Source organism: Paramisgurnus dabryanus, chromosome 16 (genome assembly GCF_030506205.2).
Source record: "Paramisgurnus dabryanus chromosome 16, PD_genome_1.1, whole genome shotgun sequence".
In the NCBI taxonomy this organism is placed as follows: domain Eukaryota; kingdom Metazoa; phylum Chordata; class Actinopteri; order Cypriniformes; family Cobitidae; genus Paramisgurnus; species Paramisgurnus dabryanus.
The window spans coordinates 23,570,473-23,588,448 of NC_133352.1; the positions used below are offsets into that span (position 1 = coordinate 23,570,473).

General features: G+C 40.8%; 1 protein-coding gene and 1 long non-coding RNA gene across 3 annotated transcripts in view; both read left to right on the forward strand.

The window, feature by feature from the left end:
• Nucleotides 1-224: 224 nt before the first annotated feature.
• rnasel3 (ribonuclease like 3) lies at nucleotides 225-8,512 on the forward strand. 2 transcript variants are annotated; one of them, XM_073812181.1, is made up of 3 exons: nucleotides 225-323; nucleotides 7,753-7,791; nucleotides 7,886-8,512. In XM_073812181.1, the coding sequence occupies exon 3, from the start codon at nucleotides 7,895-7,897 to the stop codon at nucleotides 8,336-8,338; it is 444 nt and encodes a 147-aa protein (XP_073668282.1). In that variant the 5' UTR covers nucleotides 225-323; nucleotides 7,753-7,791; nucleotides 7,886-7,894; the 3' UTR covers nucleotides 8,339-8,512. The 2 variants fall into 2 exon arrangements, with proteins under 2 accessions (XP_073668282.1, XP_065126450.2); XM_065270378.2 differs by lacking the exon at nucleotides 225-323 and adding an exon at nucleotides 6,690-6,802.
• A 965-nt stretch (nucleotides 8,513-9,477) lies between these two features.
• The window catches only part of LOC141280874 (uncharacterized), a 35,271-nt gene continuing 26,772 nt past the window's right edge, over nucleotides 9,478-17,976 (forward strand). The window contains exon 1 of the long non-coding RNA XR_012335194.1: nucleotides 9,478-9,528. This is a non-coding gene — a long non-coding RNA (uncharacterized lncRNA). The remainder of the gene's footprint in view (nucleotides 9,529-17,976) is intronic.

The following is a 17,976-nucleotide window of genomic DNA, read 5'->3' on the forward strand; positions in this document are numbered from 1 at the left end:
ACAAAATATTGAAATGACTATTAAGTCGATTGAGCTAACTAATTTCAGCTCATTTCATGTTTTGTCAAAACATAGAATATACTGAGAATGAGCAGAGCTGCTGTTTTTCCACTCCAGGCCTGAAGAGGGCAGATAACCCAAATGTACAAGTGGAACTAATGATTTAGCCAGTGTTGCTGGAGGGACTGCTTTTACATGTGCACCTGCCAGATAAGCATGGGTATAAAATGTTTGTGGTTAGCTAGCTACCATTTTTATTGCTTGTATTCCTCAATCTGAAAACCAGAGAAACAGCTCATTGTTCAACATTAAAGACGCAACTGGTATGTAATGTTTGAATGATTTTACTATGTTGCATTCATTGTTTGCACAAATTAAATGTTTAATTCTAGTAGGAGTGATGACTCCTATTTTGAATGTGTTTTAGTGCAGATAATGTGGCAATGGAAGTTATTGCATGGAGTGTTAGATTAAATTGAAATGTTTAAATAATCCCTTTACTTAAAGCAATGCTTTGTTTTGTCATGCATTCTTTATTGTGTGAAGTAATGCATGTTTATTTTCTGGTTATTTTTGAGATGTTTAAACAATTCCTTTACTTAAAGCCATGCTTTGTTTTGTCATGCATTGTTTATTATGTGAAGTAATTTAATGCATGTTATTTTTTGATTATCTTTAAGGTTATCAACCTATTGCCTATTCTCTTTACTTCTCTCAATTCGTTCATCTATATTCAACAATTCAACTGTTTCTGAAAACCATCTGGAAGAGAAATAAATGGACCAAAAAGGAATTGAGTTATGAACTAAAATGTGCTAAAAATGTATTTAAAAAATGTATTTAGATACCACTTTTAGTAAACTTGAACCCATCTTTGTATGAAAGTTGAGTTCAAGTTTAATTCAAGTGTTAAGTAAATACATTTTTTAATACAGAGATAGTATGTTAAAAATGCATTTTAGTTCATATTCATGGTGTCTCAAAATAGCACAGTGAAGTACACTTAGATGATTTTAAGAACATCTTAAGAAGTACTAAAGATTACTTTTTAGTATATTAAGTACAAAATTAGTGTGCGAAAATAAAGCACTTTAAGTACACTATGGAAGTGTACTACTTTTTCACCTGGGCAATAGAAAAGCTGGATGTTGTAGAAAAGCTGGGGGCCTGCAAGAGATGCTTAGTCTGTCATGGAGAAGATGGTGAATGTAAAGACACTTACCTGTGCAGGAACGGAGATTGTAAAAAAGACCACCATTTCTTTCTTTGCCTGAAGGGGGACTTCAAAAGGAGTGACTCAGACAGAAGGAAATCCAAGGTGAGAAGGCCTAAGCTTACCGAGGAGCAAGAGGAATTTGTATCTAAGCTCTCCCCAGAGATTGCAGCAATATTGGTGAAAGCTTTCTTGAATTTTTCTGCCAAGACAAACTGTGTTGCGAAGAATCAGCTTGGAGTGAGTGAGTGAGTCAGTAGAAGAATTGCCAGTTATTCTAATGCTGCTTGAGGTAACTGCAAATGCAGGACAAAAAGTTGGAACACTGATTGACTTGGCATCTGATACAAACTACATCACTCACAAAGCTGCCAGGAGATTAAATCTTCGAAGTGAAAACATCACTTTAGTTGTCCACGGAGTCGGAGGAATGGCCATGAAGGTTAAAACCAGAAGATATCTCCTCAGAGTGAGAGTCAAAATGCCTAGAGGTACGGAAAGAGCTCATGAGCTTGTCTGCTATGGTTTGAATGAAATTGCCAACATCCACAGAGTCATTAAACCTGAGCAACTCAAGAAGTTCTTCCCAGAAGTCAATCTAGGAGATCTAAAGAGACCAGAGAGCATTGAGCTTTTAATAAGCCACCGCGAAGGAAGACTTGCTCCACAACGATTAAAGGTGATTGGAGACCTTGTCTTGTGGGAAGGCCCGTTAGGGAAGATGGTTGGTGGAGCACATCCAGATCTGTTTGAAGAGGTGGATATGGTCGCACACAGGTCTGAAACTCACTTTGCTAGATCCATGAGAGCAACCACTGTCAAGTATCAAGAGTTAACTAAGACACAAGAGTACATAGCTGAAACCAAAGGCACAGTTGCTCACAGAGAGTTCTTAGACTGGTGGAAATGGGACAGCATAGGGGCAGCTTGTGAACCAAAGTGTGGAGGATGTCGGTGTGGCAACTGTCAACCAGGAGGAAAGGAAATGACCTTAAGTGAGGAAAGAGAGCTGGAAATTATAAGGAAAGGCCTCACCTACATCAAAACAGATGCTCATAGTGATGAACCACACTGGGACACAAAATATCCCTGGATTCAAGATCCAAGTTCCCTTCCCAACAACAGGAGTGGGGTTGAAGCCACCTTCTTGAGAACGGAAAAACAACTCAAAAAAGAGCCAGAGTGGAGAACGGCATACACAGCTCAAGTCCATGAGATGGTGAAGAGAAAATCAGCAAAGAAACTCACTGAAGAGATCGTTGCCAGCTGGAAGGGACCAGTATGGTATGTCAGCCACTTGGTGGCGCCAAACCCGCACTCTCTCACAACACCTGTGCGACTGGTATGGAATAGCAGCCAGAAGTTTAAAGGAGTCAGCATGAATGACCTTCTGCTGAAAGGGCCCGATGTACTGCTCAGGTTCAGGAAAGGCGTCCATGCTGCCCTTGGCGACATCAAGAAGATGTACAATTCTGTGTGGCTAGAAGACCTGGAGATGCACCTCCACAGATTTCTCTGGAGAGACACTGAGGAAGGGGAGATTGAAGAGTATGCCATCACAAGAGTCAACATTGGCGATCGACCAGCAGGGTGCATTGCGAAACTGGCCATGAGATAGACTGCAAAATTGCCCATGTTCACTGACCTGGAGGAAGAATGCAGGATCCTTGAAGAGGATACCTATGTTGATGATGTCCTGACCTCCAATAATGACTTGCAAAAGCTGGACCAAAACATCAAATTAGTCGACGAGATGCTGAAGGTGGGTGGTTTCTTTCTCAAGCCCTGGGTCCGGTCAGGCCAAAGTGGGAGGCAGGAGATAGTACCAGGAGAACAAGGAGCGGAGTCAAGCACAGTACTCATTCTCCCAAACCAAATGAGGGAAGGAGACAACAAAGCCATTGTAGTTGGATACTTTGTTGAAGAGGATAAACTGTACCTCATGACTTCAATCAATTTCTCAAAGAGAAAAAAGAAAATGAGAGTCGGTCAAAATCTCCTTAATGAAGAGGTGAGAGGGAAAACCCCAAACCCACTGACAAGAAGAGAACTGCTAAGCCAAGTAGCTAGCCTGTATGACCCAATAGGCCTTGTTACACCTGCCAAACAAAAGGGCGCCATTCTGGTCAGAAAGGCGTTTCAGGAAGCTGGAGGAAAAACTCTGACCCGAGACACTTGGGATAAGCCTTTGTCTGAAAAGTTGAGAGAAGAAGCCATCCAACTATTTGAAGAATACACACGTCTTGGCCAAATTACTTTCCACAGAAGCCTTACACCGGTCAATTGGATCGGAAAACCTTGGGGAATAACGTTCTCTGATGGAAGTGACAAAAGCTATGGAGCCGTAGTATACTTCAGATGGGAGACGAAGCAAGGCATCCAAATCAGATTGGTTGAATCCAAAGCAAAGCTTACACCATTGGACCAAAAGGGAGAACCAGTGAAAGCTGAAATCTGTGGTGCTGTCTATGCAGCACGACTTAGAAAGTATGTCGAAAAACACAATCGAATGGAGATTAAACAATGGCTTCATCTGCTGGACAGTCAAACTGTGTTGGGAGCGATCCAGAGAGACCGTTATGGATATCAAACATTCTTTGCAAACAGAGTCGGGAGAGATCCAGAAATCCACATCTGTCGAAGACTGGTGGTGGATCCCCGGAAGCCTGAACGTTGCAGATATCATAACAAGAGGGGCAGCCCCTGAAGACCTCCAGGAAGATTCCATGTGGCAAAATGGGCCAGCGTTCCTGCAGCGACCTATTGAAGAGTGGCCACATAAGTCAGCCAAAGAAGTTGCCGCGTATGCCAAGGAAGGCCTAGACAAGCTTCAAAGGAAATCCTTCTCTGCATTACTGACCAGAGCGCAAGCCAAGAGAAACAAAGGTGATGTACTTCCTGAAGTGAGAGTTCAGAAGAAGGAAAGTCAGAGTGATGTACAGCAAAATGGGCAAGATAACTCAGATGAACCGAAGACTCGGATCCGAAGACCACCAGCCAGTTCTGCGGTAACAAAACTGATTGACATCAGGAAATTCAGAAGCTTGACCAGGCTGATCCGAGTCATTGCTTGGGTTTGGAGAGCTGCAACGAGATGGAGAAAGATGTTGATCAAGAATACAGCCTCAGATAAACCAAAGTGGGAGGAAATTCTTTCAACAAACAGTGCCAAACAAGCTGTACTTCCTGTTGGGGAGTGTGAAGATGCACTAAGAGACCTGTTCTTAGCAGCCCAAGAAGGTAGAACTTTCAAACCATGAAGAAATAGCAGGTACACTTCTCTGGATGAGGAAGAGAGCGTGGGTGATTAAAGGTCGAAAGCTGGCTAAGAAGAGCGTTGACAACTGTGTGGAGTGCAGAAAGGCAAGGGCCAAAAAGTGTCAGCAGATCATGAGTGACCTTCCACCTGAACAAATAACACCAGCCAGACCATTTGAGTACAAAACGGTGGACTTATTTGGACCGTATGAAGTTAAGGACGAGGTGAGAAAGAAAGTCAAGCTCAAGGTGTGGGGAATTGTCTTTTGCTGCATGGCATCAAGAGCTATATACACAGATATTGCCAGTGAGCAGTCAACTGAAGGCTTCCTACTCTCCTACCAAAGATTCACAGCATTAAGAGGGCATCCAAAGAAACTGTGGTCAGATCCTGGAAAAAACTTTGTTGGTGCTAAACCTGCCCTTAAAGAGCTTTACCTTTTCCTGGATCAACAGAGTAAATCTGAGCTTGAAAATGAAGCTTCCAAGCATGGAACAGAATGGAGCTGGAAAATTCACCCAGCAGACTCCCCTCACAGAAATGGAGCTGCTGAAGCAGCTGTTCGCACTGTGAAGCGGGCCCTGCGTAACATAGGAGGAGAGGGACTCTTCACATGGAGTGAGTTTCAAACATTCCTCTACATGGCTGCTAACCTCGCCAATGAGAGGCCCATAGATGCCAGGACTCAAAGCCGGGAGGACTGGATAGAATACATCAGCCCAAATTCTCTTCTGCTTGGACGGACCGGACCCAGAGGTGATCTTGGATGCTTTGAATTTGAAAACTACCCATACAAAAGATTAAGAGCTATTCAAACAGAAGTTAATCGTTTCTGGAGGAAGTGGAGTTGGCTGGTCCCAATCTATTTGTGAGGAGTAAATGGCACACAACACAGAGGAATGTGGCTGTTGGAGATGTTGTCTGGCTGGCAGACCAAAATGCCTGGAGGGGTCAGTATAGACTTGGCAGGGTCATCAGTGTCAACATTGACAAGAAGGGCATCATCAGAGATGTGTATGTCAGATCTTTTCCCAGCTATCCAGTCCCAACTGTAAAGCCTGCTCAAGAGAAATCAAAGAAACTCTCAACCAAAATACCTGCTACCATTCTTTATAGGGATGTCAGACGTATCATTGTTTTACTTCCTGTAGAAGAAAGGAAAGAACCTGACAACTTAAGTAAACCTGCTAACCCAGATGTTTGTGTGACCTCCTTGGGTTCAAGAACCAGGAGGTCAAGTGGAAGGTGTTTTGTCAAAACAGCAGAGCTGCTGTTTTTCCACTCCAGGCCTGAAGAGGGCAGATAACCCAAATGTACAAGTGGAACTAATGATTTAGCCAGTGCTGCTGGAGGGATTGCTTTTACATGTGCACCTGACAGATAAGCATGGGTATAAAATGTTTGTGGTTAGCTTAGCTTACCATTTTTATTGCTTGTATTCCTCAATCTGAAAACCAGAGAAACAGCTCATTGTTCAACCTTAAAGACGCAACTGGTATGTAATGTTTGAATGATTTTACTATGTTGCATTCATTGTTTGCACAAATTAAATGTTTAATTCTAGTAGGAGTGATGACTCCTATTTTGAATGTGTTTTAGTGCAGATAATGTGGCAATGGAAGTTATTGCATGGAGTGTTAGATTAAATTGAAATGTTTAAACAAACCCTTTACTTAAAGCAATGCTTTGTTTTGTCATGCATTCTTTATTGTGTGAAGTAATGCATGTTTATTTTCTGGTTATTTTTGAGATGTTTAAACCCTTTACTTAAAGCCATGCTTTGTTTTGTCATGCATTGTTTATTATGTGAAGTAATTTAATGCATGTTATTTTTTGATTATATTTAAGGTTATCAACCTATTGCCTATTCTCTTTACTTCTCTCAATTCGTTCATCTATATTCAACAATTCAACTGTTTCTGAAAACCATCTGGAAGAGAAATAAATAGACCAAAAAGGAATTGAGTTGTCCCTTTGCATCCTTAATGTGTTGAACAAGCCATTTTCAAGTTTGGGCAGAGCTGAACTTATTGTGATAACTTGACAGTTCTGTAACCGAAAACTCAGAGTTTCCAATCTCAGAGTAAGTCAACTCAGAGTTCAAGTTTAACTCCGAGTTGGTTATACTGAAACGGCAGGGTTTTGTTTTTTCACCACTTGGGGAGCTTCTTACCACACAAGATCCTCTTCATGTTTCATGCAATTGCCTGTTTAATGTAAATGTCTCAATTTCATGAGCACATGCCCGAGTATTTAAAGCCTGAGTTGACAAGAGACGGCAACACTTTAAGATTTGAGCCACAGGTTTATATACAGACGCCCTACAAAGCGTGAGTTAAAGTTTACATAGCTTTAATTAAAAATCCTGTATTTTTACATTGCTGTTTTTTAACATATGAGGTGGTTTCCCGGACAGGGATTAGACTAGTCCTAGACTAAAATAAATGTAAAATCTGTCCAAACAGAAAACGACTTGCACTGACATATCTTAAAATACATCAGAGCAGGCAAATAGTTTTGCCTCAAAATGCTATTTTTATGTAATGTTTTTAGCAAGGCTTGTTTGTTAAAACTAGTTTTCTAGTCAATATGAAAAGAGATGATACATAAGTAATCTTTAAAAGCATTCATAAAAAGCAGTACAATTGTTCTAAAGCCGCAGTAGTTGTATAAATGCTTCTTGAAGTGAAAGAGAAAAGTAATTAACTAATTAAATAAATGTAATATGTAAATCATTTATACATTTTAAAAGTAATTTCAGGTTTATAATAACTTTAAGAAAAGACGTGTTAATTTTTTACACATTGTTTTGTGTTATCCTATTTAACACATTTTGTGTTATTTTATATGGGGCGGTTTTTGGACAGGGATTAGTCCTAGACTAAAATAAAAGAGCTGTCCAAACTAAAAACAACTTGCACTGACATATCTTAAAATGCATCAGTGCCCTTTGTTTTGCCTTAAAATGCACAAATGTAATGTTTTAGTTAGGCATGTTTGTTAAAACTTTGCTATATTTCCTAATTAAACTAAGGCCTAGTCCTGATTTAAGCTAATCCATGTCCGGGAAACCGCCCTATGTGTCATGTTGTGTTGATTTTGTATTAAAATAAATAAAAGGGACAACACAAGATGTGATAAAACAACGTGTGTTGTATCAACGATAACACAGAGATGTTATAAAACACTCATGTGTTACTGACTAACAAGTAACAGTTAGTAAGTTTCCTCTTGTTTTTTCATAAGTTTGATAGTTATCATGCTTTTTGTTGTTTTATAGCCTGCAGACAAAAGACAACTTTTGGAGCTAGAAATTGAGGTACAGTATGTTATCATGGCTTATTCATTGCTTATATATTTTGCATTATTTTGTCAAATGACAGTATTGCCTTAATACATGCATTGCTCACCAGGTCATAAAGATGCATCAGTCTGCTGTGATTCTTCTGCTGGTCTTGTGTGCTTCATTGTCCACTGATGCTCAACCAGCAGATGTAAGGGAACGCTATAAGACATTCCTGAATCAGCATGTGAATGGCAACATGAATGAGCATATCTGCACCAGTGTGATTCGCAGTAGACACATCACAAAACCCAATACGAACGAATGCAAAGAGGTTAACACCTTTATACAAGCAAATGGAAACACAGTTAAATCAGTTTGTACTGGTGGTGGAAGAATATATAACTACCAAAGAAACCTGTACATAAGCCTAAATCCTTTCCCTGTGATTACATGCACATTAAAGAGTGGGACTAGACGCCCAAATTGTGAATACAGAGGTCACAAGTCCACTCGTTATATTGTTGTAGCATGTGAACAAGGCTGGCCAACACATTATGATGAAGGCATTATTAATAATTAGTTATTGTGAATTAATGTCTTTCTTATGCTTGAAAGTATCATTTCCATTTACAGTACACCTTTACTGTATATCTGTTTGTAAAGCAGTAAAATGTGTGCATCTCTGTGTGTATGTGTGCTAGCAACAAATACTAAACATGTTTGTTAGCCTACCTGTCTGTGCAAATATTCAATAAAAATTCTCTCACCAGTGTACAATGATTGCATTTATCACATACAATGTTGCTGTTTTTCACTGCTTTCTATTTTTTATCTCTTTTCAAATCACAATAACTTTTCTAAACCGATGCCCTGTATAAATATGTAAAGTAGACATGTGACAATTAACCCCACATTAGTTTGTGCCCTGCTCGCTCCTATCTGTAGGCACTTTAGAAAAAAGTGTCTGCAAATGCATAAATGAAAAATAATATAATTAATTTCAGTTTTTTTTTAAGAGCAAACACAGCTGTTTTTAAGGTCGTATTAACCTTCGGTATACCTACAGTATATACAAACATCTTCAAAATCTTGATACAGTCTAATACACAATTTCTGTTTTTATAGTAATGGCAACTCTAATTGGTGGATTTTACTTTAGGATTGTAGATAATGTAGCAATGGGAATTTGGCCCTTTTTTATTATTTTAAAGAAAACCGTGATGAAAAGCGGCGTCAAATGATCTTTTGGCTCCTGGAAGATAAGCCAAGCTGCTATGTAAAGTAGGAGCTTGGATGGAGTAATGATTGTTTAATAGAGACTTTGTTCTCAGAAATTTTTCCTGGGCTCCATTCCATTGCAAACAAATACGAATGGAGGTTAACATCTCTGTGGTGTAATATAAAAGTAATTTATATAATGCATAATGGGTTAACCACTGAGTAAGCCAGTGTTAAGGGTCTCATAAAGCAACTCATTTAAAGTTGAAATACCAAGGGTAAATATATTTCTCTACTTAATATTATGAAATTCAAAGTTTCAATTCAAATTTATTTCTATATCACTTACTTCACAAAATGAAAGGGCTCATGACATGTAGGCGTGTTAAAATTAGAGTTCAACATTGTTTTTTATTCTTGTTTAAATATTTGTTATACATTTCCTATTAATCAGGTCATATGTACACTGATAGAAGTTTCAAGGTTGGGTTAGATTTATAATAAAAGCTCCAGGATTACTGACACACAGCAGAGACGTCTTATCTGAAGCTGGTAATTTTACAAATTTAAGCACTTAAAACAAGCTTTAGTATTTTTCTTTGTTTGTTGTGGTTAGAACCCTTTGTAAACTTTCTCTATAGCTTTAAACCTGTCTCCTTGTTTGTCTTCATTTGAAGATATAGATTTGCAAAAACAATAATATTGATATAGCTTTATATTAGTTGTTAAAGCATTGCAATCGCAGTGCAAAGGAATTCCCTGGTAAAACTTATAAAAGTTTTTTGAACAAAACGTTTTTATTCTCAGACATTTCCCCTGTTCCCTATCAAAATCTTCACTCGATGCTGCGCTGCTAAGCGCTATGAGGAAACGTCTTTATTGTTGACCAGCTGAATATAGTGTGCAAACACGTCAATGGAATTGACTCTGAGGTATTCACCTTATTCCGCCCCGCCCCTTTTTTAATTCTTCGTTCTTCCGCATTTTGTCAACCGACTTCCGCTGCTAACATGGCACAGTGCATTCGGTAGCTAGTTTGGTGGTTAGAAGATTGTTTGTAGTTCACTATAACTTTAGCCAAAAGACAAATATTGCTACTACTGTAAATGTTTTAAATTAAGAGCACGGTTAAAACTTCATACGATGCTCGGATAGTCTTATAATGTCCCATCAATCGTCACATGGTTAGACGATATGAAGCAGCCGCGGCAAGTAACCTATGGGACATATTACCTCGTCCTGTCGGAGTTGATGGAGCAGCATTATTAAAGTACTTATGCCTACCAATATTTACATAGTGATTTCGTCTTTTTTAAAGCAAACGTGCATCTTAGCCAGTCCAATAACTCACTATTTCGTTTTTATGTGGTAATGTACCATGATATAATTAATTTGCAAACTTGCCAATACTTATTCCTTCAAATCAGAAGACTTAAATCCTTTTAATTGGAATCTACAAAGCTCACATGGTTTAAGAAATTCCTTACAGATAATATAAGTGTGGCCTAAGCAGTCCAGAAGATGATCTCAATCTACCTAAATCATAGAATCATGATTATAAAACAGTCAGTTCAAGAATAACTACCTGATGTCACGCAAGCCACCCTAATTAAAAGGACGCAGATGGAAGTTGGTGTGTTATAAAGAAAATATACATTTATTTATTTCACAATTTTTCAATCATATAAACAATTTTTAAAAAGACACTGTGATACCATGAGACTTTTCTTAATCAAAACACCAAATGGTTAAAGGTTTACCTAGAGTTTTCCTCCTGAGACGTGTTAAGATTTACGGCACACCACACGTCATTCTTAATAAATAATGTAAAATACACAAGTAAAACAACCCAATTAAATAGATTACACGTGATTCACAGCAATAACACCCATTCACTTCACACCACTACAGGCGTTTGTCTCCGTGGAAAACTACACACAACCGAAGTATTTCAATTAAAGCACCTCACATGGCATACACAGATTATCGGAAAGAGTCGACACCAAAACAAACAAACAAACCAAACAAACAAAAACAATATAATACAAAAATACAAAACCCTTCTCACTCTCTTCACATGCCCCTAGGGCATCAGAAACACTCAATATAAAATGTAGTAGGCAGTTTGTAAATCTAAAAACTAACTAGGAAAAACAGTGACTGGTCACACGTCCTATAACAATAATAAAATGTCATGAGATACATTTCTTTCATAAAGACATATAATCAATAGTCATAGGCATATTCATACCTGAATAGCAAACAAGTGTTTGCACAATGCGTCTTCACAATCTCACTGCATTACCATAACAATAGGATGTACGTTATCTTCGATACAATCTCAAACTGTATTACTGCGACAGAAAATACAAAATCAACATAAAAGCTTTTACAAACAGTCACAACATTTCATAATCTGACTTGATACCTGCAACAGTTTGTCCAGAATAATCGATTCATCTACCGGCCAATCTCCGACCTCAAAGTGGCAACAACACTGGTTTAAATGATAAATCCGGATGCTTTCATTCCCCACGCTATACAGACACGCTATGCTGAAACGCTACTTTGGCTTGTCGCTCTGTGACTACGTCACATTAAATAGCCAGCTAAGCGATGATGCGTTCTAGGATGACATCTACTGGGTCCTAATGTCCTACCCCTTACATTCACCCCCCTCATAAAATGTCATCGTCCCGGTGACAAAAACAAAATAAGGTCAACACCAGGGTCTAAACACAGCATATAATGCATTGACTGCAGGGTGAGTTGTAACCTCCTCCCCACCCTCCTCATTTCGTACGGCTGTACGAGGAAGATGAAAACGGTTTGAGTGCTGACCTGCTGTTAGCCGTGTGGTTCGTCGAGTTATTTGGGTTGCGGCTTGTTCTTCTCCCTCCAATCTTCCACACTCAAGGTCTTGACCCAGTTCCACGGGATCGGAACTTGGACTAGCAGGTTGTTCTCTTAGCGACCCGGATGACCCCGGGGCTACAACACATCTCTGTCTTTCTGACTCATGTACATTCAATGGTGCGCATACGCCCAAATCAAATTCTTCATCCGTACTAGGGTCAGGGCTGAGTACAACCTTCACCTTAGGCACATCTTCGAATAACTCCACCTCAGTCGCACATCGGTGCGGGGAGCCTAAATGAATCGGCAATAGGCGCAATTCTTGTCGATGGATGTTCCGCTCTGGACCTAACTGACCCTTGGGCTTGATTTTATATAATGATCCAACCTCATCCAGACATTGCACTACTTCATATACAACAGGCTCCCACTGGTCTTGGATTTTATGGCGATCAGGGGGATGACTTCGCCTGTACACAAATGAGCCACTAGGCAGAATGGGCAATGGGACTGAACGATGTTGTGCTCGAGAAGCGGCTGCAGCTTCCAATTGGGTTCGTGCTCTAAGATAGGTTGATGTTAAATGCATCTGATGTTCTTGAACCCAATCTTCTACGGTCCCACCCGATGCCACCTCCTCAGTTAATCCCAGAAGTGAATCTATAGGAAGAAGAGGCTTTCTCCCAAACATCAACTCATAGGGTGAAAATCCTGTAGAGCTATGCACTGAGGTGTTATAGGCAAATAGCAACTGAGGCAGATGATGAGGCCATCTCTTTTTCTGTTCTGGGGGTAAAGTACGCAGCAAATCGTGCAGTGTCCGGTTAAAGCGTTCACATTGCCCATTTCCTTCTGGGTGGTAAGGGCTAGTTCGTGACTTCTCAATTCCATACAACTGGCAAAGGCGTTTCAGTAACTCTCCCTCAAAGTTCCGTCCTTGGTCTGAGTGGATTCGTTTTGGGACACCATAGGTGTAAAACCATCGTTCTGCAAGAATCCGAACGACCGTCCCAGCTCTCTGGTCAGATGTAGGATAGGCTTGAGTAAACTTGGAAAACACGTCAGTCACAACGAGAAGATTCTCTCTACCATCACTAGCTCGTTCAAGTGTGGTAAAATCAATGGCCACAATCTCTAGAGGTCTGGAAGCAAGCAGGCTGCCCATAAAAGTTCTCACTTTTGGCTGTACCGCTTTGGCTGTCAGGCACCTGGTACACTCTTGACACCAACGTTCAATATCTTGACGCATAAAGGGCCAATAACAGCGTTGACGTACCAGGGTGGTCGTACGTTCCACCCCTTGATGGCCATGATGGTCATGAAGATTAGTAAGTACTTCACTTTTCAGTCTCTGTGGTAACAACAGCTGTAGCACTTCCTCTCTACCCCCAGGGACATGACTTCGCCGATACAAGACTCCCTGCTGTTCTTGGATTCTATCCCACTGGCGAACCATTTCCAAGACTGCTGGCGATTCCTTGGTCCGTTCCAAAACCGAGGGGACCCTACCCCGTTTCCAATATACTGAGAAAGCCTGTATCACTGCATCTTCTGCCTGTAATACTTGTAGGTCAGCTTTACCTCTTGCTGGGACAGCCTCAATCATAGATGTAAGAGCAGAACACTGCTGATGATGTTTAATACAAGCTTGTTCAACCCCTTCCGGAACCGTGATCCCCGGGGCGACTTCTCCCATAGAACTTGGCAATGGGACAGGAGGCAAGCGAGAAAGTGCATCTGCATTCTTATTAGATGTCCCAGGTCTGTATACCAGAGTGAAATCAAAGAGTGCCAGCTGTGATGCCCAACGTTGTTCTACGGTACCCAATTTAGCCGTACGGAGATAACAAAGAGGATTGTTGTCTGTAAAGACTGTAAACTTAGAGCCAAGAAGATAATCTCTAAATTTTTCTGTTACCGCCCATTTGAGTGCCAGCAACTCTAATTTCATAGCTGAATAATTTGTCATGTTTCTCTCAGTAGGTCTAAGCCCACGGCTTGCATATGCGAGTGGCCGACGTTGACCTCCTTCCTGTTCTTGGGACAGGACTGCTCCCAGCCCCAGATTACTAGCATCCACTTCTAGAACAAATGGTTTGGTAAAGTCTGCATACCCCAGCACTGGGGCCCCAATCAACTTCTCCTTAAGCAGATGAAATGCCTGTTCACAACTCCAGTCCCAGTGATCACTCCAGGAGCTATTTGTTCTAGGCCTAGCTCTTTTACTGGAAGGCTGCAACTTTGTTACCAATTTATGGAGAGGGGCGGCATACTTTGCAAAATCTTCCACAAACCTCCTATAATAAGAGGCAAAACCCAAGAAGGAGCGCAGTTCTACGACAGTAGATGGAGTTTTCCACTCTTTGACAGCACTGATCTTATCAGGATCAGTGGCGACACCAAATGCAGAAATGACATGACCAAGGTATTTTACCTCTGGCTGGAAGAAATGGCATTTTCTGAGCTTAAGTTTCAGGGCATTCTGTTGCAACCGATGTAACACTAACTCTAAACGCTCCAAATGAGTCTGAAATGATGATGAAAAAAACAACCACATCGTCAAAGTATAGAAGAAGGGAGTGAAATCGTTCATCTCCAAAGATGCGCTCCATCAATCTCTGGAATGTCCCTGGGGCATTACAAAGGCCAAATGGCATTCGTTGAAATTCAAACAGACCAAACGGCGTACAAAACGCAGTCTTAGCTCGATCCTTCTCAGCTACAGGGACCTGGTTGTAACCACTCGCCAGATCCAGTGTAGAGAACATGCAAGCACCAGTCAGAGCATCCAAAGACTCCTCTATGCGTGGAAGGGGAAACGCATCCTTCCTGGTTTTCGCATTTAGTTGGCGGTAATCAACCCACAGGCGAATAGACCCATCCTTCTTCTTGACCACCACAATGGGAGAGGAGAAGGGGCTACAACTCACCCGCACTACCCCCTGCTCTACCAACTCTTGGATATGAGCCTTTACAAGATCGTACTGGGAGGGTGGGAGTCGTCTATAACGTTGGCGAATAGGTACATTATCTAGCAAGGGAATCTCATGCTCTATCAAGTTTGTGCATCCTAAATCCCCATCGTTCTGACTGAAAACCACACTGTACGTTTCCAACAAAGCTTTGGCCTCTTCCTGTTCTGCCTCTTCTAAGTTAGGCCATGATATATTGGCCAGACCAGGGACAGTGTGAGTAACTACTTCAGCTGACTGGATGAACACAGTAGGACTTTCACAATTCTCTTTACTACCAAAAATTACAGGTTGACTATGGGGACATACACTAACCATTTGAAGTCTACCCAAAAAGGTGCGGGGTCTTAACCACCTATCCTGAGTACCTATATTAACCAGGGGTACATAAACTGTTCCCTCACCAATAGTTATCAAGGAAGATGGAATCAGGAGATCTGCGGGTAGTTGCTGGTCACCTATACCTGGGGGTTCTAAAAATGCAGCCGGAATAAGTGGACCAACTCCCTGTCTGCACAAAGCTGGAACTAATTTAAATGACCCAGAGGGAACACAAATGGAGGGACCTGGGGGAGTTGCGACACTACTGATAATCTCTGACTCATTTAAACGTTCAAGGACCTGACATTCAGACATAGCGTGTTTCAACACATCAGGTACAGCTGGTGGGGAATGAAATAACGTAGTGCCATGCTGACTAAACAGCTCTCGATAACAGCTTTGCAAAATGTTCATTCCCAGCAGACCAGGAACATTACGTTTCCTTATCTGAGTCTGTACATCAGGGGGATCTCGTACAACCAAAATACCCATTTGAGACAAAGTTCTACCAAGTACTTCCACATCCACTTCTAAATATCCTTTATACGGGATATCTAGTCCATTGGCGGCTTTCAACTGTAACCAGCCACATGACTGCAGAATACCCTGACCCTGTGGTTTAAAATATTCTGCAAAAAATTCTTCTGTAATAATTGACACCATTGATCCTGTGTCCACAAGACATGGCACAACTACACCTGCCATTACGACTTTCATTACTGGACATTGACCAATGAGTGTAGAATGTGAAGGTATAATTGATTCTAAAGGTGAGCCTCACTCTCCACCATCTAGAGCCTGACTCTGAGCACTAGATGGAGCTAGTTTCCCGAGGGCCCCATAGCATTTCTGCCCCGCCCCCCAGCTCTACTCTGAAGCTCCCCAGCTATGCCAGCTTGATGAGTTCCCTCCCAATTACGACAGTGCCTAGCTATATGACCCGGTTGTCCACACCGCAAACAGATAGGTTGGCCCTCTGAATCAAACCGATATCGACGAGGCTGAGTGCTGGGGCCCCTAGGGGCAGCATGCCAACCTGGATTAGACAAACGTTGCAAAATTGCATCTAACTGTACTTGTTGCTTGCGCAAAGTTTCTTTTAATTCACCAATTTCTTTACCTGGTTCTACTGCTACAGCACTTGAGTTTACCTCCAATTCACCAGCATCAATGTGGGTATCACAAGAGTAAGCTCTAGCCCGGGGAAGGCTAGGACGCTCCCCGTCGTCTGACCAACGCAGAGCTTCACTGCGAACATCAAAAAAAGACATACTAGGTTGTAATCGTATGAGACGTTTTAACTCTCTGCGAAGCATATTATCCCGGACATACTCTGCAAAATGATCACGAAGTACAATATTGGAATCAGGAATTCCCCCTGGATTCTTACGCTCAACTATCTCCATTAAAGACATTACTGCATGAGAAAATTCACGTAAAGATTCCCCATCACGCTGGCGTCGTTGAAAAAATTGTTTCTGAGCTTCAATATAAGATTGAGGACAACCAAATGTTTCAAGCAAAATAGACAGGATTCTATCAGGGTTATTTCTATCTACAGTGGGGCGAAATCGGATCTCTGACTTAGCTTCCCCATCGAGATGGTCAAACAGAAATAATGCCTGCTCAGTAGGGGTCATATGTTTGGAATTTAAACATCTACGGGCTTCTTCTACCCACTCCTCAACCCCCAGACATCCATTACTTTGATTACCTGAAAACCTTGGGCATTTCCGCTCTCTTGGGATCATGACATACCTTGGGTTTACTAAACTTTCTTGCTGACTGCTGATTACCTCTCCCTGTCCTGTCACAGCATTTGATTGTGTTGCTACTTGTTGAAGCCTAGTATTAGCGGCTTGCAGCTGCTGGAGCTGCTCAGTCAAAGCCCTAATCTGATCTTCTGAACCTACAGACATGACAAAAAGAAAAGAAAGAAAACAACAATAACAAGAAAAAAAAAACAGAAAAAAATTGTCTTAAAGTCCAGCTGGCCTTGGGCGGCTTCTCCGATCCTCCTTACCAGCCACTGTTTTTCCTTTACCTAAAATACCTAACTGCCCACCAGTTATACACAAACACCCAAAAATGTATAAACTATATAGTTAAAGAAAACGAGAGAGAAAGGGGAGAAAAAACACTACCAGCAACCACCCGAACATACCTTGCCGACTACGCCAAATGTGGCCTTAGCAGTCCAGAAGATGATCTCAATCTACCTAAATCATAGAATCATGATTATAAAACAGTCAGTTCAAGAATAACTACCTGATGTCACGCAAGCCACCCTAATTAAAAGGACGCAGATGGAAGCTGGTGTGTTATAAAGAAAATATACATTTATTTATTTCACAATTTTTCAATCATATAAACAATTTTTAAAAAGACACTGTGATACCATGAGACTTTTCTTAATCAAAACACCAAATGGTTAAAGGTTTACCTAGAGTTTTCCTCCTGAGACGTGTTAAGATTTACGGCACACCACACGTCATTCTTAATAAATAATGTAAAATACACAAGTAAAACAACCCAATTAAATACAACCCCAAAACAGAAAAAGTTGGGACACTGTGGAAATTGTGAGTAAAAAAGGAATGGAATAATTTACAAATCTCATAAACTTATATTTTGTTCACAATATAATATAGATAACAAATCAAATGTTGAAAGTTATACATTTTGAAATGTCATGCCAAATATTGGTTCATTTTGTATTTCATGAGAGCTACACATTCCAAAAAAAGTTGGGACAGGTAGCAATAAGAGGCCGGAAAAGTTAAATGTACATATAAGGAACAGCTGGATGAGGACCATTGTTTAGGAATAGGAATGTTGTCCCATTCTTGTC

Bases quoted from the DNA above. Each gene is read 5' to 3' on its own strand.
- rnasel3 (XM_073812181.1), top strand. From the start codon at position 7,895: ATGCATCAGTCTGCTGTGATTCTTCTGCTGGTCTTGTGTGCTTCATTG.